The sequence below is a fragment of the Pelecanus crispus genome, chromosome 2 (genome assembly GCF_030463565.1).
Source record: "Pelecanus crispus isolate bPelCri1 chromosome 2, bPelCri1.pri, whole genome shotgun sequence".
Taxonomy (NCBI): Eukaryota; Metazoa; Chordata; class Aves; order Pelecaniformes; family Pelecanidae; genus Pelecanus; species Pelecanus crispus.
The window spans coordinates 160,120,210-160,141,105 of record NC_134644.1 but is presented as its reverse complement, the minus strand read 5'-3'; the positions used below and the strand labels follow the sequence as shown (position 1 = coordinate 160,141,105).

The 20,896-nt window shown below is 41.1% G+C and overlaps 1 protein-coding gene across 1 annotated transcript in view; it reads left to right on the top strand.

Annotated features, from left to right (window-relative positions):
- Positions 1-20,896, top strand: part of SAMD12 (sterile alpha motif domain containing 12) — a 192,590-nt gene that overhangs the window by 5,494 nt on the left and 166,200 nt on the right. Inside the window, 1 exon segment of the mRNA XM_075705077.1 lies at positions 12,820-12,998. Coding sequence (XP_075561192.1) covers positions 12,820-12,998 — 179 coding nt within the window.

Genomic DNA, 20,896 nt, shown 5'->3' with positions numbered 1-20,896 from the left:
CTCCAGGAGGTCATTGATTAATATAAGTTGGCTGTTTCAATGCAATTGAATCCTATCATAAGGATAAAACTTGTCAGGTGGTGGTGATGTATGGGCAAAGGGAAGGAATGGTGCTTTGAAAGCTCATGTGCTTTCTCCACCAAGAAGAGAAGGCAAGTGAGCAATTGACAAGAGTTAAACATTAGTTGCATTTCCTAACAGACTACTGGAAAAGTACTGACAAAGCCTGTGGTGATGTTGTAAGATACCGTGTTTACTGCTTAAATGGAAATTATAAAATAGAATTCTTCTTGAGAGGTGGGTTTTTGGGTTTTTTTTTCATGAGATGGCCAGGCATGGCAGTTAACATCCAAGGAGGTTGTGTAGCTTTATTCCTCTTGTTTACAACTCAGTGTATGAGGCCAGGGCAAGCTGTTCGGAGCCAGTCTCTTCTGCTTCCCAGTATTGCTGTGTCACAAGGGTTATGGCAGGAGAGCAGCAGTGAGAAGCTCAGAGTAAGGCACTATAACCAGGTGGTGTCAGAGTTGCAGATTGGTGCTGGTTGTTCAGCTGATAACCACGGAGAGGTTTCTGTCCAAAAGATCATCTGTGGAGGCTTGCTAGTGACTGCAGACCTAGGTGCCTGGATAGCACTGTAAGTTTTTGTTTTGCACATTGGACTCTGAAAGTGCCACAGCTAGTTTGCAGAGGTAGTAGAGCTGTTGGAGGGCTACTGCTCAGTGCACTAAGTATTGAGTTTCTGGGTTTGCTAGGGATACTGTGTTGTCCTGGCTGAGACAGCTTTACCCTCTTGTGCTCTGTCCTATCTCTCTGGTATCTCTCTTTTTGTCCAAACTATATGATGTCTGAGGCAAGGACTTCCTTTTCTGTTCACATGACATACTCGGAGGTTAGGACTGAGCAATCCTGTTACGGGTTATTTCTCATGAAAGCTGTTGCCTTTGAATGGATACAGGTATCTACCCTTGCAGATAAGCAGTTGAACAACTTGGCCCTCAATTATTTGTTCAAAGCATGCAGAGAATGTGGAGGGAGTAGTTCTGGATGGTGCCAAAGGCAAAGATGGAGAAAATGTCCAGAAAATGGAGTAATTTTGAAGTCTTCTGAAACTGTCTGGTTGTTTGTGGTCAAAATAGCAAATAGGATTTCAGGAACTATGAGGAAGAGCTCACAACAAGGCAAGAAACATCTTTCTGCATCATTGCATATTGCTCTTGTATTTTAAATGCTCCCTGTAGTTTTGCTTGCCACACCGCAAAAAAAGGCATGGGGCTAGAAAGAATACAGGAAAGGGTGGTCAGCTGGTCAGAGATGTGGCATGCTCTCTGAGGGCAGGTTAGAAAGATTCGGATTCTTTAGCTTGGAAAAGAGATGACCATGGAGAGAATCCTTAGACATTGATGAATGGTTTGGAGAAGGTGTGAAAGGAACTAGTTCACAAGGCAGAACAATGAAGTTGTAGGGTTTTGTGCTTAAAATAAAAAAAGGAAATGTTTTTTTGTATAACACATGGTTCCCCAGGTGCAGCTTTCAACCTTGGGTAATTCCTAGCCTGCCAAGAGAGGATCAATGCGTGTATGCCCTGCTTTCACACTGTTTCCTTAAGCAGTGGCATAAAGGGCTAGACTTTTAGCCTGACCCAGCCTGTTCACTTCTATGACAAAGTCTAGCTCATCTTGTGTGCAGCCAGAACAGTTCCACTCATCACAACAGGTTGATTTGCATCAAGTAACTGAGAGGAGAATTTGGCCAGGGCAACCTAGGAACATTGAGAGAAGTTGGGGAATTGTGCACTGAGCTATAAAAACGTTAACAGACAGGGTCATGATGTATAAGATATGTAGCGCTCTTTTTCCAAATATATAAGAACTGATACTGTTCTGTAAGAGGAACTGTCTGGTATGTCAGATCAAGGGGCCCTGCATTAGGCTGCAGCTGTAGAAATGCCATCCTGGAAAATACCAGTTCCCCACAGCAGGTAGTGTTGGAAACTGCTATGCTGCCCTGATTAAATTACGTGAAACATGGTCTGAGAGAGACCTTCAGGAGAACCTGGAGCAGATCAGATTTACAGACCTTGCCCTTAGTGGCTTCTGCCTTGGATAGGTTGTATGTTCCCTCATCTTTGCGTACAGTCCTCTTTCTCTCTCCAGAAGTGTCCTGTGGCAGAAGGACTACAAAGAGAATGATGAGGGAGTTGCTGTCAGTAGCTGCATGTTCTCTGTGCAGCATGAGCTAAACTTGGCATTAGAGAGCAGGTTCATTACTTGGAACAGCAAGAATTCACCCTAGTATGTGCTGCTCCTGGGTGAAGCAAGCAGGTGGACAGGGGGACTGAAATAAACTCTGCATTCACAGGATCTAATATGCTTGCAGGGAGTATGTGACTGAACAGGAAAAGGGCGTGAGGAAGAGATTTGGGGTGGATTGTAGCCTGTCTTTAGTGCAGTGCTGTCTGTCTCCATATAACATGGAACCTTGCTAGCTCATGCTCTTTAGCTGAACATTCAGATCATTACTTCTCTCATTCCCCAACTCATTTGCTCTCCTCTGCCCTGTTTTTGTGGCTTCCCCCCCGAAGGGTATTTTAGTTGAGTTGATTTGCTTCTCTGCAAATAACCTAGTAAAAGCAAGAAAGAGACTTTTAATAATGCTGTTTTAGAAACATAAAAAAAGAAGAATTGTAATATGTGTAAACAGAAGCTTTCTCTTGGATTTTCCTCTAGCAAAATAATTGCATGCTCTCAGCTAATGGTTTGTCGCTACACAGATCAGCTAGGGTACTAGAGTGAGTAGGATACAGTGGTATGAGTAAGCAGTAGGAGGTGAAGAATTTTACTGGGGGAAGGAAAGGAGGCATTTCCAGGCTCTTCAGTTAAATGTGCAAGGGAAGGGAGAGCCTTGAACAATGATAAAGGAGGTAACTTTTAGGCAGTTGAGAGAAAGCCAGGACTGAAAACAGAAGTCAACCGCCAGATTGCAAACTAGTTATGCTAGTGAGAATGAATAAATATATTTTCCTTTGCATTTTGATGACTTTGTGCATCACTCATGGGATGAGGAATAAAGCCTGGATCCACAGCTGAATTGCAGCCATTTCTGTGCCACATGTTCAGCAGACACCAGCTTTCATGAGTAGGGGAAAGGCATAGATCCGTGATGCATGTCTGGGACAGTGCACCTCTGATGCCATAATAAAGACTTAACCTGTGTGTGTCTGAGATGTTCTTTGTGTGCTGGGTAGGCTCACTGGTGTTTAGAAAAGGTGTCTGATGTAATGCTGGCTCATTATAGAATTGAATAGTAGTGCTATTAGGACTTGAGGCATTCTTAGAAATATAATTTGCAGTGGAGCATGACTAGCTAATCTCCTAAGCAGCGATTGCAAGACAAGTTTCTTCTAGGAATAGTGGAACTAATGAAGACTTGTCTCTTACCCAGGTGTGTTCTTTCTTTTTTTATCTACTTCCTCCCCATATTCACTGTGAAATCCTCAGAGGGCAACAGTGGTACCTAGTCTGGAGTTTGCCTAAGTCAGTTGGTGACTGACAATTCCAGTGTATCATGGATACTTTTCCTTCAGAGAGAGCATTATTTCAGGTCTGTTCCTCTCTATCTACCCGTTGATTTCTTTGTTTTTCATACTTATCTCCTGCAGCACCCTGCTTGATTCCAAGTCTGTGCATCTCACAAACTTGAAATCCAGAGGAGTTGTTTTGCTTCTCAGGAGAAGCTTTGTAGATGCTCACACAAGCCTTCTTATTAACAGAGGATGAAATTAGTTTGCAGAACAAATTACGATTTTGTACTGTAACCATTGCTCAAATTATGTTCCCGTATACATATGGTGCATGTTACTGACCTTTATTACTTTGTTCACGAAGTTCCATTTTGCTCTGAGCTAATCTCATAGCTCACTAGTCCCCTTCTTTGCTACTATTGTCCTCTTCCTCAATACCTGTGCAGCATTTGTGGTAGACTTGCCTTACTTGTTCACTGAATTGGTCCATTTTTCAATAAGCCTCTCTGTTGCCACTGTGAGTTCAAGAGCTGCTTGTACTAACTGTACATTTATTAAAAGGGGATGAGAAAATGCTTCAGAAATAATTTGGCTGTCCAGTCATTGTGCCTGCTTTTTATCTTGAAATTCTGTTGCTGTTACAAAGGCAGAACTTGCATTGCTGAGGCTCCAAGGTCCATCTAGCATAGTGATAATGTGCAGTCTGTCTCCTGAAGAACAGGTGTGACAGAAACTTTTACAGCATTTGCTAAAGTCTGTGAGATAAGGGAGGGCAAGTGGATATTGCCATACATAAAGCAAGTAGCTTCCAGTAGGAAAATTGTCAAAAATTCACAAGTAAATTTCTGAGTAAACTTAAGCGCATACATATCCTGGTGAGATGAGGGTCTTAAAAGGCAAACTTAACTCATACAAGAAGAGGATTTCTTGTTCTGGGCTTAGTGTTTCTGTTCTGTAGACAACTAGGGAGTCTTTCTTCTCTCTATAAACTCAAGATTTGCATGGCCTTCAACCATATTATGAGTTTAGTTTGATTCCGGATGAAACTCCTAAGTTACTCATTCTGGTTTCTTGATACATTTCTGATGCTATACAAGACTCACTACCATCAGCTGCCTCTTGCAGCTGAGGTGTGTGTAAGAGATGTATGTGGAGTGTGGTAGATTGTCTCACATTTTTTCTCTTTCTGTGTTTGGCTTTGGCTTTAGTTTTGGGCACTTTTTCACTGTTTCTGGAGTGAGTGAATGGCTTGTAGTAGTAATTGGCTTGGTACCGTGGGATGACTAACCAGTTGCCCACCTAGAGATGTTCAGAGATAGCTACATCAGGAGTGCAGTTACTTTAAATTTTGTCTTGCTGATAATAATTCTAAAGGGCTAAAAAAGGCAAAAGCCCAAGAATTTACAGTCACAAGCTAAAATGAACACCGCTTCTCTGAATGCTTTATCCCCTTCTGCCTCTGTCCTCTTCCTACACCTGTCTCCCGTTTGCTCTGCCCTCCCTGCCCATCTTGACCTGGTTCAATGTCCACTTCCTTGCTGCAGAGCTGTCTCTTCTCTTGCCCTTCAAGATACCTCCCAGCTGGAGGGCATGTCCTACTGCTTGGACAAACTCCTGATTGTAAAATTCATATGTTGTAAGAAGTTTATTGTTTGTTAAATTGATTAATCCAGTAGATGATTAATAGTCATGATAAAGAGAGGCTAGAAAGACAAGCAACTCTCTGGATGGACCTGATGGTACAGCAGTGTGCTGCTCTGTCTGCCAAGCCTTGCCGTCTATGTCTGTCTGAGCTTTGAACTCAAACCTATGGGTACAGCTCATCAGTAGCAGCAGTTTACAAAGCACCCCACAGCTCAGCGCTGGCCTGGCTTTTGGGACAGCCTGTTTGTGATAGCTTAGTGCTGATTTTTGATGCTGACCAACAGAAGCAGACAGCTGGACACCAATATTACTTCAGCTCAGTACTTTGAAACTTCAGCCTTAGAGGAGGTTTCTGATAAATTCATGTTATCTGTACTGAAGTAGAAAAGGTCCTGACTGGTTTGGTGGACTTCTTTGCTCTGTGTGAATGCTGCTGATTTGGTGGCCATTAGATAGGCAGATTTGAGAAACAGAGCAGGCAAAATCTTCAAGCTACTTCCAGCAGTATTTACTAGGTGGCAACATGAGCAGCAGGTTGTATTCATGTGACACTCTGCAATTTTAGCTGGTCCAAAGTGATGGGTTGGGGGAACTGTGCCGATTTACATTAGCTGGAGATAGGACTGTATGGAGAAGTAATTCCTATAGGCAAAAGCCAGACAGTTTCTCAAAACTAGAAATTGATTGATGAGGCAGATGGGACCATCCATAGGAGTTATAGAAACTGGTAACTGTGGAAAAACTTTCTGCCAAATAAAGTAGTCAAAATAATCCTAAATTTTATGGTTGTCTTTATTAGCTATTCAGGTCATCTTTATTAGCTGTTTTTAATCTTGTTTTTTAGTATTTAGAAGTGGTACTAACTGCTCAGGTCAGACATAATCTTTGAAATAATCCCATGTTTTCTATGGATGTTCAGAGTTACTAATGAAGTACAAGCTTCTGGAAGTATGGGAAGGGCTTTGCAGTGCTGTTTCTTCTTGCTCATTTGGTCAGTGTGAGCAGCCTTCTCAATCTGAAATGAAATCTCAGTGTTCTCAATGTGAACGTCTCTTCTCTGATCAACCCAGTTAAAGTGGGTTGTGAATGATGGCAGGCAAAAAGCCCTAGGGATGTTTGACTACTCTGTATTGAAATGCAGCATCTGGGGGTATATAGAAGTCTGACTGAAAGTGCTGACTGCAGAATTTGATGTAGTTGGAGATTTGATTTTCTTTTGACAAAGAACTGGGCAGGAACAGGTCCAGTGAGAGCTGCTGTGCAAAGGTCTTGCAGGAGCTCCTTTCCTGGAAATACCTGTTAAATCTTCATGACCTTCATGAAGACCTGAGATGACTGAAAAGATATTTGGATCCTTTTTATAAGGTCCCTGCCATGTCCAACCTGAGTTTGTTACTGTTCCAGCTGTATGGACTAACTTCTGTCTGTCTTTTTCAACAATGTGGCATTTTATGCTGGGAGTAGCAGGTGGATTGTATGGATTTATATCTTAGTGTGCAGCTAAGTCTGTGGCATGAATACATAAAATGGAACTTGCATGTTTGCCAGTATTTGACACATGAAAGTTTTCTAAGGATTGTTAGAGGTTGGATGGGTATCTCCTGTGCCTGCTTTTTGTCTCTGAATAGCAAAAGCTAGCATATGACTGTGATGCACACAGAACAGGGCAGATGAGTAAGAAGATGCTATTTTTACTTGATTGCTTTTCAGAATAGAGCAATTGTTATTGCATGTAACTCAAGTACTTGCCAAATATGCTTTAATGTAGCCTTAATTGATCTGCTTGAAATTTTAAGCAGCCAGCAGTATTCCCACTGAAACAAGTAGTTATGAAACGTTTGACACTGTAGGCAGTAGAGAGCACAGAGGTAGTGACTGATCATGGATTTGATCTGCTAAGCCTTGAGCCTACAGATGGAGGGACAAAGACTTTCCATCTGCCCATGCAAAACTTTGGCTGTATCAAGGCTGTGTTTCGAAGAGTGCCTTCAGGCTTTTCTCAAGACAGGATTCACAGAGTACCCCCTAGTAAAATGCAAGGCTTGCCCCCAGATGTCAGTCACTTACTATGGCTCTTGGTGACTCTTGTGTACCATCAAGCGTGCTCAGGCAAGCTGTCTCTTGGCTGCTTGCCATCCGGGAGGCAGGCGTGTATGGGAGGGAGGTAGTGAGGGGAGCCGAGCGTTCACGTTGCCTTGAGAGCTCTCCTTTCGAACTGCATACGTGTGCCGTAAGGGATCTGCGTGGGCACAGAGCTCTGCTCACACATTTAGGCTTCTGCAGGGCAACAAATTCTCTTGCTCTGTATACATGGAAAGGACTTGGGTTTGTGTTCTAGCATGTGGAAAAAATACACTGTGTATTGCATTAATTCTGTTCCTTCTCTAGTTTTTTAGGACATACGTGGTCATTTTTTCCATTTTGGGTGCTCCACTTACTATTTTCTCACAGAGTTTTTGACTCTCATAACTTGGCATATCTCAGCAGTCTTTTAAAGTTCTGGAACAGTGAATATTTTCCTGTAGATTCAGCTCTACCATTAAGCTAGGCGTACAAGAGCACTTAAGTACCTTTGTTTTAAATAATAGTTTGTTTCATAAATGTAATCTGTGGATCTGTGTTATTGTGTCTGCCAGCACCATTCGTCATGTACTTGTTGCTGCAGTTGGAGCTATAGAGAACATCCACTCTCCCTCCCCAAAAGAAAATAAGTTCCCACCACAGAAAGCATTCAAGCCAAGTTAAGTGACAATTCCAAGCATGAAGAGAGACACAGCATTAATCAACTGTTAGGTGGGGTTTTCAGCAGGGAAAGGAGAATTTAAGTGCTCTGAAACTGGATGAAGAGTTGTATTATCAAGACATATTGATGATATATGAGTAATGAGATTGTACAGAAGAATACTGGAAGAGGTTCTGTTTCAAAATATAATGATACTGCTGATACTGTCAGCTGATTTGGAGGTGGGGTTTGGTGTTGTGATGGACTTTTGAAATCTGGGAATGATGAGGTGGATTTAATTTGGTAGAGTGAAGAGGTGCTGAGACAGTAGGGATATCGTCAAAGCAGCAGTGTGGGAAAATGGTCTGAATGCAGAGGGGTGGGGTGAGCTAGTGTTAGCTAATACCAGGGTAATAAGAAGTAAGAGCTTGTAGGTGGAATCTTTTCCAGATGAGTACCATTAAGTCCCGAAAGATATTTGAGTCAGTTAAGAGGGTCAGAGCATTTGGGTATGATAAAGTTGGTCCTTTGTGATCCTTTTGTAAGAGCTGCTTAGACTCAGTTCTATAGGACGTTAACGCTGGGTGCTGTCAGCCCCCCAGCCCCTTTAGTTTTGCATAGTCAATCCTGGGTTTAGAGCTGGTCTTATCTAGCTGAAACTATATAAGGTGCTGATTAAAGAAGAGAATGTTATTATTAACCAAACCCTGACCTGCTTTTAACAAATCTTGAAAGGGAGCAATTATGGTTTGTATTGACATTTTAAAGGAGGCAAGAGCTCCACCTCTGTCTGCGACAGAGATGGAAATACATATTTCTGTGTGGTAACAGGAAATAACAGACCCATGCAAGCAAATACTCTTTGTGTAGCTCAGACTTGGAGGCAGCACTAGGGGCAAATGATAGAGCTGGCTACCTGAAGATGGCTTATAACAAAGAGATTAGTTTTGCTGAGTGACTGAGATACTTATTGTCGCCTCTGCTTTTTTTCCTCCTGCCCTTCAGTCTGCCTTCTCCCCATGCTGAGGCTCTTGTTCTACATGGGTCTTCCTTAAGGAACAAATTCAGTCCAGGTGTATGGTAAGCCAAGACTGTGATGGGGGCGAAGGAGAGAGATGAACTCTTTCCTTCTCCCTTTATCCCTAGGAAGTAAAAAAAGTTGTGTGTGTGTGATTGTCCCCGTCCCCCCTCCTCCCCAATATCAGCAACTTTGGAAGTCTTTCCTGAGGCAGCCTGTGTTTCTTTTAACCAGTCACCTCTTTTCAATAAAAAGGTAATGGGCATATATGTAATTGCTAGCAGCCTCCCCAATTTTTTCTCTTTTGTATCCTGAAGGAGCCCGATATAAAGCATTGCTGAAACAGCACTAACATTCATTGCTCTTGAAAGAATGATGGGCTAAGAGTCAAGCAGTATCTTGCCTTGCCATTTATTTCTTTTTTAAGCTGTCCAGGTGATGCTTATGCTACTGTGTTATCAGAAATCTGGATTGTTTGCTCCCTGTAACACATGGTAAATCAATGCTGTAACCCAGAAGGCTTTCCCTGTGCATCCCCTACCACCCTCCTCCCTAATCTGTATTGTTTGGGGGCACTGGGAAGGGAGGAGTTGCAAGCCACAGGAAGCTTGCTGCTGGGAATTTTCTTCCAGGCAGTGTTAAGTCTCCCTGTGCTTTGTGATTTCTCGCTAGTGAGCACTGGAAGGGGACTGGCAGCCAAAAACTGCCTGTTTCTGGATGGTGCTGAGGTGTGTTAGCGTTTCAAAGGTGTGCAGGAGTCTTCCTATTCAGCTAGGTAAGATCCTTGCAGAAGACAGTTGGAGGGATTTTTATTGACCGCATTCTGTACCAAGTGTCTTTCACTGCTAATTTCCAGCCCTTGCTGGAGCAAGGCATGCTGGGAGTACTTTTACAGGTTGGTTAGGATATCTCCCATTTTTTGTGAAGGAGGGAATTAGTTTGGCTACTAACAGAACAGTTTCCATCCTCACTTGGCTGCAAAGAAGTCTGTCTTGGTGGATCACATCCATCTTTTCTGTGGTCTGGAGGATAAGCAAAGTAATCATTAGTAATTACTTGTTTTTTTCAAGTAGGTAAACATAGAATCATAGAATTGTTTAGGTTGGAAAAGACCTTTAAGATCATCCAGTCCAACATGATCTAGAGGAGATAGATAATGGTAGGTGGATATGATCTAGGGGAGAGAGAATTTTTTGGTGTCTTAAGACACACTGATGTAAATATAAACCACAAAATAATATTTCTTTGAAACCTCCCATGGGAGCTTAAAGGCCCCAAAGACTCCCTTCATCATAACAGCTTGGCAGGTTGTGGATACCTCCCTGTAACGGCCACACAGCCAGAGCAGGTAAAGCCTGTTAGCTTCACTGCAGAAGTAAAAAGGATTTTGCATTTGTCCTTGACACAGAAAGAGGTCTTGCAAAAAAAAAAAAAATCAAGCAGCAGCTTGTGTTCAAGTTCAGATCGATTGTAGTCATGTAGCCATGACAAAATCAAAATCCAGGAAGGGGGCAAGGTATGGATTATACCTAGAAATAAAGGACTCAAAAGTTAGGAACTGCCTCTGCTAACACTATTAAGGTTTATGTATTTATGTTTTGGATTGACTCAGTGATGTGGCTGGGAAAACCAGTATGAGGAAAGGAGTGACTTGAAGACAGTCATCTATTTTTTTCCCTCCTCACCAGTGAGAGGCAATGCTAGAACATGGGATTTGGTTTTGCATTGCCTTCAGCCAACCTACAGAATTGGTTTGAACCAGGGAAGAAGGAGACTTGAAAGTAGAAGAGCTGTAGCAAGACTTAGGGAAGAGCTCCTTAGAGTTGGTTTGGGAAACAAGGCTCTGTAACAGTGCTCTAGGTATTGGGAAGAAATTGCAGATGCCTGCTCTACTAAAATGAGACAGAAAGATGACGGGTAAGAACAACAGCCACACAGACTGCTGCAGACCCCTTTTCCTTATGTGCTTTTTGCCCTATAAAATAAAACATGTTCCTGTTTTTGAGAAATTGATGCCTGAAGGGGAAACCCAGGAATTCCCCAAAAAACTTGTTGGAGGGTTTTCAGTACTTCTAAAGCAAAACTGCAACTCACTTTGCAAGGCCTAAGCAGATGGAAGATCCCTTTTAAGAAAGATGGGATTTTTAGCTGGAAATCCTTCTCCTGTGGTGGTCCCTGGGGTAGCCAGTAGAAACCCTGCCTCACCTCCAGAAGCTCTACATTGTTCACATCTTCTGTTTCCTTCCCCAGAAGGAGGTCTCTGCAGAGCTCAGCTCTGGACATGGTATAGTCTAGTGATTCTTCCTCCTTCTCTTGTGCTGTCTGCTAAAGAATTGATGATTTGGAGAGGGATCCCTGTCTCTTTTACGTACTCGTAAAGAAGTCCAGGACTAATCCCCTACAGCTACTCACAGTGAGACTGAACTTTAGTTCTCTTCCCATTTTTAGTTTCATTTATTAGTTTTCTGTGGGCCAGTGACATATTTTTCTATTCTTCTATACAAAATCGCTGCAATCTGTAATAAAACATGTTCCAGTTCTTTACAGCTTTCCATCACTCAGTGTTGTTAATGAATTACCCTTCATAATGTTCCTTTGACTTGAAGATAGGAGATGTTTTCATCCCTAACTTGCAGATGCAGGTATTGTAGTACTTGGACAGATCACTTTTACAAATATTTGGATGCTTTTAAAAATCACAAGGAGAAAAGGCCAACTTTTTGGCCTTTGCTTAAATTCTGCATTCTTTGCTTAAATTGCTGTAATTTAGGCTCAAAGTTTTCAATTAAGACACTGGGATTTCAGGTGAATGGATTTGCAAAAGGTGCTGTAGCTGCTTGAGCCTGTTTCACATGAGAGGCTTTCAGGGGCTGATCCGTAGCTGGTAGAAACTGGCAGTTCTCATTCCTTCCCCTGCTCCCCACCTTTTGCTTCTAAGCCAAGCAAGAGTAAAAGCACAGGTTTTATTTTGGCTTTACATTGTGTTTTGGGTTTCTGTTCAGGTCTGTCAAGCATTGCACCACAGTATCTGAGCAAAGTTCTTTTGCGTACAGGGGAAGTTGGGACCATTAATTATGAGCAGTGCTAAAAGTAGCACAGTTACCCAGAAACGTGAATGCAAAAATCAGATACTCTCATGAAGGGGAAGTTGCCTCAGGATCCACACATTTTAAAATCACTACATGGGCGAAAAAGGTTGCTAAGGCTGCTTTCTACGTGAGTGCTGGAACCGTGAAATTTCGAACAGAAAGCGATTAAACTACTGCCATAGTTCTAAATGTGCATTTCTGTGGTATGGTTTGCATTTGTTTTGTTTTTTCCACTGGCTGCTTTCCTTATTCTGCTGTCATTAGTCCACACCTCATTATATGCTCCTAGAGAGTACATCCCTCTTGCTTGTTAGGATGGTGTAGGTGGTAATTTGCAGTGGTACAAAGTGCTGAAGGAGAGATAATCAGCTGGGTAAGTCATTACTGTGCAGAGACCCACTTGCTGTGCGCAGCTTACTTGTCCCACATTGTTTAGGACCTAGAATGTTGTAGTAATTGAAAATGTAATAGAAAAACTTTAACTTGCTTGCCGAAAAGAGGAAAAAAAGGTATGTATTCATCATGGGATATATTGTCCTACCCTAGTGAAAGAGGTAAGTTGAGGGTCTTGGATGTGGTAGTGAATCCAGTAGAGCACAATTCAACACAGTAGCCTGCACTAAATAGCCTTATACAGTGCTGCATTGCCTCTGATTTTCTTTCTCAAATATCTCACCCTGAATCTATGTCAAACTACAGAGAGTTCTTTTGCAATGATCTGACATAGCTCTGGTTACCACATGGCACTTAGTACTTTGTGATAAATATTTGTAACGTTGGGTTCCTTCCTAAGCAGTGTTTTCTCTGTCTCATAATTTTTTCCCAGCTATCCATTGCAATCTGAATCCAAATGGGATTGATCACCCTGTCCCAACAGAAGGTATTAATCTGCAAATTGAAGGCGAAGGAGTTGAATCACCCTCTGTTAAGAACACTAGTACTCCAAAAGGGCCTGAGTCAAAAGAGACACCCAAGAGGCAACAAGTGGAGCCAGAAATATCTAAGGTAGGTAGGACTGTGTTCTTATTTATTTTGGTGAGTCTTAATGACTCCAGGCTTCTTGAAGTCCTGGCTACTGCTTAAAAAGCATTTATCATCCTGTTAAAGACATACAAAGGTGCAAAAGTAACAGTCTGAGGAACTGGGTGTTCCAGAAGTGAGTTAGTGCCATGGAGTTTTAGCCCACACACATCTTGGACATTGCACTATTTTATTTTTCTCTAGATGAAGATAATTAAAATAATGGAATATCTCTTTTTCAGGCACTGTGGAGACTTTTTCCCAAGTGACCTGGGTAACAACCAGAATGAGAATAGATATGCTCTTCTTGAGTGCTTTTTATTTGCTTGTTTATTTTTTCCCAGGGCAGGTAAAGGAAGAGAAAGGTTCTATGGATATATGAATATATGGATTTTTATATGGGTTACTGAGTTTAATAAACTGTTAACTAATTTTAGGTAAAATACCAGGTCAATTCTTCCGTGTCTGGTATGTCCGTGAATAAACATACGTCAGAGGTGAATTCCTAAAGGCCAATAAAGTGTCTGTTCTCATTCATAAGCTGCTGCTTCTTGTTGCGTGCTGCAGACATGACTACCAAGTGCAGGTGAATGTGTGTGCTCCAGACGCTTTGAGTATATGCAGTAATTTGTCATATTAGATATGTTTTTAACTAGAATGAAAAATAAGAGAATGTTTAAAAAAAAAAATTGGGAGAGATTCTTTAAAAGCCTTATGAGTCTTTTTGGTCTTTAAGGGCTGAAAACCAGAGTTTTCAGGGTGATTTCTGCAGAGTGGAAAATTGAGTTTTTTGTGAATCTGACACTTTGGCACTTTGGGAGTTAATAGAGCAAATAAAATGAGTGTCCTTTTTTTTTTTAAAAAAAAAAAAGTCCAAAAAAGGCAATAACAATTCAATCACTGAACAAATAAGACTATTTCCTACTGTCATCAGTACAATAAAGCCAACAAATAATACACATGCAGTTGTGAAGTATTTCACTTTTAGAATAAAATAGCATTAAATGTTTTGAGCAGTAGCCTTGACAATAAAGGCTTCGTATGAATTCTCCATTCTGATTTTTAGATAAAGTATCTAGTTTTAAATGAGTACAATTTAAACTCATTTCATTCTGTCTTAAGCCATTGAACTAGATCCAGTACAGGTTGGCATTGATAAAAATCACTGCTACTTGCAGTCTGTTTTGTGGCCAATTATCAAGCACATTGCTGACTTCTCTTGAACCCTTGGAGAGCAGGTTGGTGCTTTAGTGATAGACCAAGGGGTAACAGTTTTAAACTGAAAGAGGGTGGATTTAGATTCGCTATTAGGAGAAATTCTTTACTGTGAGGGTGGCAAGACACTAGAACAGGTTGCCCAGAGAAGTTGTGGATGCCACCTCTCTGGAAGTGTTCAGGGCCAGGCTGGATGGTGTTTTGAGCAACCTGGTCTAGTGAAAGATGTCCCCATCCATGGCAGGGTGGTTGGACTAGATGATCTTTGAGGGTCCTTTCCAACCCAAACCGTTCTGTGGTTCTATGATTATTGCTTTGAATCATCCATTTGGTAATGAGACCACCAAATTTTGGATGGGGTTTGAGACAAAGCTCAGCTAATAATGCATTTACCCAGCTTTTTGCAGACAAAGGCAAGCTAACCCTGCCCCTGTTTCAACATCACCAGATGAAAATCTGCCGTGTATTGAAGGCTAAGGAGGTATGTTAAGCTCAGAGGAGATCTTACAAGCTTGGACGTGAAGAAGCTAAATGATGCAATGGGGCTTCCAATTGAGAATGGGCTTGTGTAGTTGACATGGAACACAGTCAGATCAAGCTTGTCTTTGCTTGCAAAAGACTGATCCTAGTGGAAAATCAGGATGAAACATATTGGTGATTTAATGTAATGGACCTGTTTCCACTGTCTGAGCTGTACTTGTTGGATTGATGAATAGAAAACTTTCCAAGGCTGTCCCTACTGGAGATAGCTGGGGAAGAGGGGAAGCATAGTGCTGTCAAAGTAGTGAAATCAACTGTTGGTTTCCTACATCTGATTGCAGTAGCTTTATTTAGAAAGTTGGGCATGCTTCAGACTTAAACAAACCACCAAAAAAAACTAAACATTTCACTTGACGGAATAAGCTTGGCATAATAGTATTGAGCTAATGAAGTGGACTGCTTTTCTGAATGTATTGCTACCTTGTTAGTAATTTTGTTTTTTATGTGTGGTATTAACTTATATGAATCCAGATGAAAAACATCACTGTTGCGGCCTGAGGTGGCTTGTCTTTTCTGGCTTGCTCTGCCTTAAATTTAAAAATCGTGTTTCTTTATCCTCTAAAATGTGAATATAGAGTTGGGTTTGTAACTTGTGTGGCTTTAGGAGTTGAATTGTCATTATGAACTTTATCCATGCAATCATATCTGTACAATGGAGAGATGAGTGGGAATAGAGGAAAGTATTGTAAACAAAACATTGTGGGTACATCCAATTGTTTTATATTTCCTCATTGCTCAGTTGTTTTTAAAGAGGTTTATTTGCAGTCCTGTGTATTCAAATAATATTAACACATACCTCATATCCACAGTAGTGAGTCTTATGTTGCACAAAGTAATGCAATGTATTGAAATGCAATTTAAGAAGCCTTATAGACCATCTTCTCTGCTTTCAGCTTTCTAATTTGTCTTCACTGGGACCAATTCCAGCACTTTAAACCCCTGACTACTTTCAGGTTTTGCTGTCCCAAGAAACAAACAAAATCTGTTTTCTACTGAAGTGTGTCCTTCTTTTTCTGTCCTCAGCTATGGACTTGCAGAACAGTAGTAACTCATGGGCTACAGATGGATTTAAAGTTCCTGTTTATGCAGCTACTGTAATGTAAATGGGGGAGTACAAGTGCGTGTTTCTATATTTGGGATGCATACAGCAGAAAGTGTAGTGTGAGTGAAGGCTCACTCATTTAGAAGCTCCTGATGAATATGGAATCTACCTTTTATAGGCTGACTGAGGTAGGATTTTAATGGAAAATGGAACAATGATCTTAGTCTCCCTGAGCTGGTTCCCTGAGGAACCACCTTGTCACAAATGTGTGCAAGTCCAGAAGAGGCCAAGATTATTCAGATCTAAACTGATGTGCATAATCCAGTGAGACTCTGATAATGTACAGGATATAATACAAATTAAGGAAATTATATGAAGTGTAAAAATACTTAGCTTTTTTGTTTTATATATTTAAGTGTGTATTTATGTATATAAATATACACACTTTCTTGGTCAGTAACTGATTTTTCAGTGTTCATGGTATATAAAAAAAAAAATCAGGCAATTGAGTGGACACTTCTACAGAGCAAAAAACTTCACTGGAGAAAGCCATTAGTTATCTCTAGATAAACATGAGTCAGGACATCTGGAGTTACAGGCTAGAGTTCTGTTAAAAAAGTTAAGAGTTTTACTATACTTTTGAAGTACTGTACTTCTCTGAGTATAGGCTTTAACAGAAGGCACCTTTCCTAACAAGATTCAGAAAATCATCTCTTACAGAAGTATTAACTTTTATCAAGGCTTCTCACATGTTGCACTCATAAACCCCTGTTCATTGTGAGCATGAGACCCAAATCTGGTCTGTCACTGATTAGATGATTATTCAGGGAGTTTTGATTCCTCAGTAAGGTGTGCATATCTGGTGACACACTTTGTCTCATTATGTGGTAGCAGCAGTAGCAAATAATAAAGGCTTTTTAATGGTAGCCACTACAGTTAGACTTTTTATCTTGTGTTAGCAATGGCAGTTTTTTTTAATCTGACTTTGAGACAAATTAACATTGCTTTAAAACATTCATGAAAACTATGAAAAGAAACTGGTAAATGAAGTGAGATGGTTTTTTTTTATCTTGCCTTCTGTTGACAAGTACTATGTAGACACCAGGAGACTATACTTTTTGTTGTAGTGTTGATCATTAATTCTTTTGGTTGCTTTTGCTTTCTTAAAAATACTTCTTTCAAAATGATATCAAACAACACTGAAGGGGTGACTGAACTCAGAAGAGGACAAGAGGAGGATGAGAATTCATCTGGGTGTACTGGGCCCAGTTCAGGACTGATTGGGGTGGAAGCAGCTCCTCTGGCTTCCTGGGGAGTTCTGCTCTGATCAGGAAGTATTTGGTGTGTGTGTCAAGTGTGTGATGAAATGTCCAAGAATAAAAGACTGAGGCTTCTGAGTAATAAGGGTGTTACAAAATTCTTCTTAGAAATATAAAAGTGTTTTGTGATTTTTAAAAAAAAAAAAAAAAAAAAGTAGTGTCCTGGTACTGTTCTCTAATGAGAGAACAGAAGTAATTTTCTAGAAGAATTCTCCAGATTTTTTTAATCGGTGGCTTCTGCTTCACAATGTTTATCCTTTTTGCTCAAGCTTATAAAATGAGTTGGATAAGAAAGACAGTATTTGCTAAGCAGTGGTCCTGGAGATGAGTACGATGGAACATACACATTCATCAGCATAGCTGCTTGGTATGGTAAGACCATTTTACTCACCACCCCCCACCCCCCACCCCCATTTTTTTTTTCTTCTTTTTTTCCAACTGGTTGAGAAACACCAGTGGCCACTGGATTTGGACAATGAGGTTTTACCATTTTCCTTTGTCTTCCAACTATTCCCCTCTTGTGAAACTTCTGGTGGCCGCAGGATATGTGAACAAGAACCCAGATTGGACTGGCTGAAGTTAAACATTTTGCCTGTTGAAGTGAAGGTTCAGCATAACCCCAGCTGAGCTGTTCTCCTCCTCCATGTTTTTCTTTAAAATTGTGCAGCAGGGTGAGAGGGTGTTTGAATTGCAGACCTCTACATGTATCCCAATGGAGGTGCAGACCCTGGATGGTGAAATGTTACTTTACTGACAGAAAGTTTGCATTTCTTAGTTGATTTCTGTGGAGAAGTAGTTAACAGATTACCAATGTCCACATCAGATCACCACAATGAAAGCAGATAGATACAGTGTGACTTTTTTTTGTTGTTTTTTAAATTATTCTTTTATTCTCTCCCCACTCTTTGACTGCAATAGTGACAAAACACCACTTACTGCATTGGGTCTTTTTTATGACTAGCAAAAATAGTGTACAGTATGTCTGAAGTGGATTTAAAAATATTTGGTAAATATTAATAGCAGCTGAAATAATTACACTTCAGGGCAACGTGCCTTTCTAATGTCTCATTCTGTGGCTATTAGTAATACACAGTAATTAGTGTGCTCGCTTCTATCTTCATTTTCAATAGACTTTTTCTTTCATGTGCTGCATAGTTAGAAGTATGCATGTTGTCTTGCTTTCAGGTGTCTAAATTGGGGGCTGAAATGTTTGATGTGTATTTATCTTTTCCTCTCTCAGCCTGGCATTCGTGATTGTGACCTCTGGCTGAAGTCTGCAGTTTCAGAACCATGCAGTGAACGAACCTTCTATCCCCAGTGGTGACAACAGGAGTGCTGGGTGACCCTATACATTTCAAGCAGCTGAGGCTGATGTTTTGTTTATGACTGTGGGGTTTTACTGGTGTGAATGAAGTGCTGGAGTAACCCTACCTGTAGTGCAGAATATAGGTGCTTCGTTCAGAATTTACATTGTCACGATCCAGGAAAACAAGAAAAATCTCTCTCTGTTTGGGTCCTGTAAGCCAGCTTATCGTAGGAGGACAAATGCCTGATCCTGAATCCAAGTGTATTCTTGCCGCAACATGTTTTTCCCTATTGCTATATGATCCATTCTTCTTAGAAATAGTGTAATATGAAGGCCCACATTTTTGCAGTGAGGTTTCTACATTCAGCATAAAAGATTTACCTTCTCCTGTTTATGCTGTTGACCCTGATGGCGTGCCTAGGAATTCTGAGACATCGCCTGCCCTGAGAGCAGCCGCGTGTAAGTGGGAGACCTTGCCTGAGTTAGTTTGTTGTGCTCTGCCCAGGACAGTGAGAGGAAAAGAAGGGCATCTGTGAAGGACCATTATTCATTTCCTTCTCCATTCACTCTCCATCACAAGGTGGGATTATTTTCCTATTGTTTCTCTTCTTTCTCCCCATAGGAAGTCAAAATAATTAGCTCAGCCTTATACTTAGCTCTTTAGATGGGTATAAGTAGAACAGATGAAGTTTACTCACAAAGACCACTGTTGATTGACCTTCCAAACTGTTTAAAGGGATCCTTTATGAAATTCATCTGTAAAAGCATGCTCTATCTATGACTTTAGTCCATCAGGTGATAACAGGAAGACAAATATCTGTTTGTCAGGCTTTTTACAATTGGGCTTTCACCAAAAAATCAACAATGAAAACATTTTCAGTGGTTGCATGCACACAGTGGATGCATGTGAAGGACAGCAAGGTGTTGGCCCGTGGGAGACAGCGTAGTCTGTGACCCTGCGGTGTGCTAAGGGCTGCACAAATGCACAGCAAAGCGGCGCTTTCTGCTGCAGGGCGTGAATGCATTCCTCGTACGGGGCAGGCGAGAGCAGATGGTTACAAGAGGCAGCTGAGGGAGCATAAGGAGGGAAGTGTAGTCTGATCTGGCTCCTGTTGTCCTGTGAAAGCTATCAATGTGAAATTTGTGTTCTTTCCCATTACACTAGTGTGAAAAGGAGCAGCAATTGCAGTACGTATTAGCAAACATAAGCAGTAAAAAAGCTGTGGTAGTGCTCTAGAAATAAGTGGGATGTCTAATACTATAGACACATGTAGACACAGACACATTATTTAAAAGAACTTCTTCTCTTCAGCGAAAAAGAAATATAGATAAAAAGATGGAGTGGCTTTTAGAGGAAAAAGCAATTCCATACAGCATGTGGATGCATAATGTACTTACAGTGCCAGTTCTGCTTCTTGCCTCGTTGTGAAGCTGCTCCACAAAGCCATCCAAACCCTCTGCTTTCACTTTGAAGCTACTTTAAGGGCTTCGTAGAGATTGCTTCAAAAATAAAGCAATATTTTAATGACACAGCTGCCTTGATGGGGAAAGAAAAGTATAGAATCGCCCAGTGAAGAAAATAATAGCATTGTGATGAGAGGGATTACAAAATGTATTATAGAACCAATTTAGCATTTAAAATAGGAAAGCAGTTTAATGCTCCACTGCTGGCATTGCAGGTTTTGCAAATAGTGCATCTCATCTGAGTTATAACAATAATTTCAGTAATCTGCCACGTGTTTGCTGGACACTTCTGCCAAAACTGATGAGCAGTTGCTGTAGTCCGTCTTTCTCTCTACAAGTGCGAACTTCTTTTTCTTTTCCATTTTGAAAAATGACATAATTGCTGAGCACCGGGAGTGAAATGTGTTGCACTCACAAAAGGGGTGTGGGACTGTAATAGCCTTGATAATGTCTGAAGGGCGTTTCTTGTGTTACCAACATGTCAAACTTGCTCAGTGCAGAGGTGTGCTAAGGAGGGGAGGGATTTTGTTAGGAGAGTCTGGAAAAGAGTGGCCTGGGGCAGAGTGGAGTCTGTCTTCCCCTCAGTTACCGTGGGTGGAATTGAGCTTGCTGATGAGGAAAACTTAAACTAAGCGTCCATGTGTAAGCTAGGTGTCTAAACTCCTATTACATTTGGTGGAGATCTAGTCAGCATGCTCAGAGGAGCGTAGAGAGGGATCAGACTCCATCTGAAGTGAGCACTGCTCAGCTGACTGTCGACACTTTGGGGACGGCATTGACACTTGAGTTTAGGTATCTGGATCTCAAACTCAGTTCTGTCCTCTGCCTTACTAGCTAACCAGCCTCTGCGTTTGATGTTGAAATGGATATTTATGTCTGATGGAGGTGAAACCTGGTGGTAGGAGACTGTATTTCAGAAGCTGCATTTACCTCAAAAATCACACTTTGAACGGGATAGACTAGTTCTGTGTATATGGCTATGCTCAAGATGATCTGC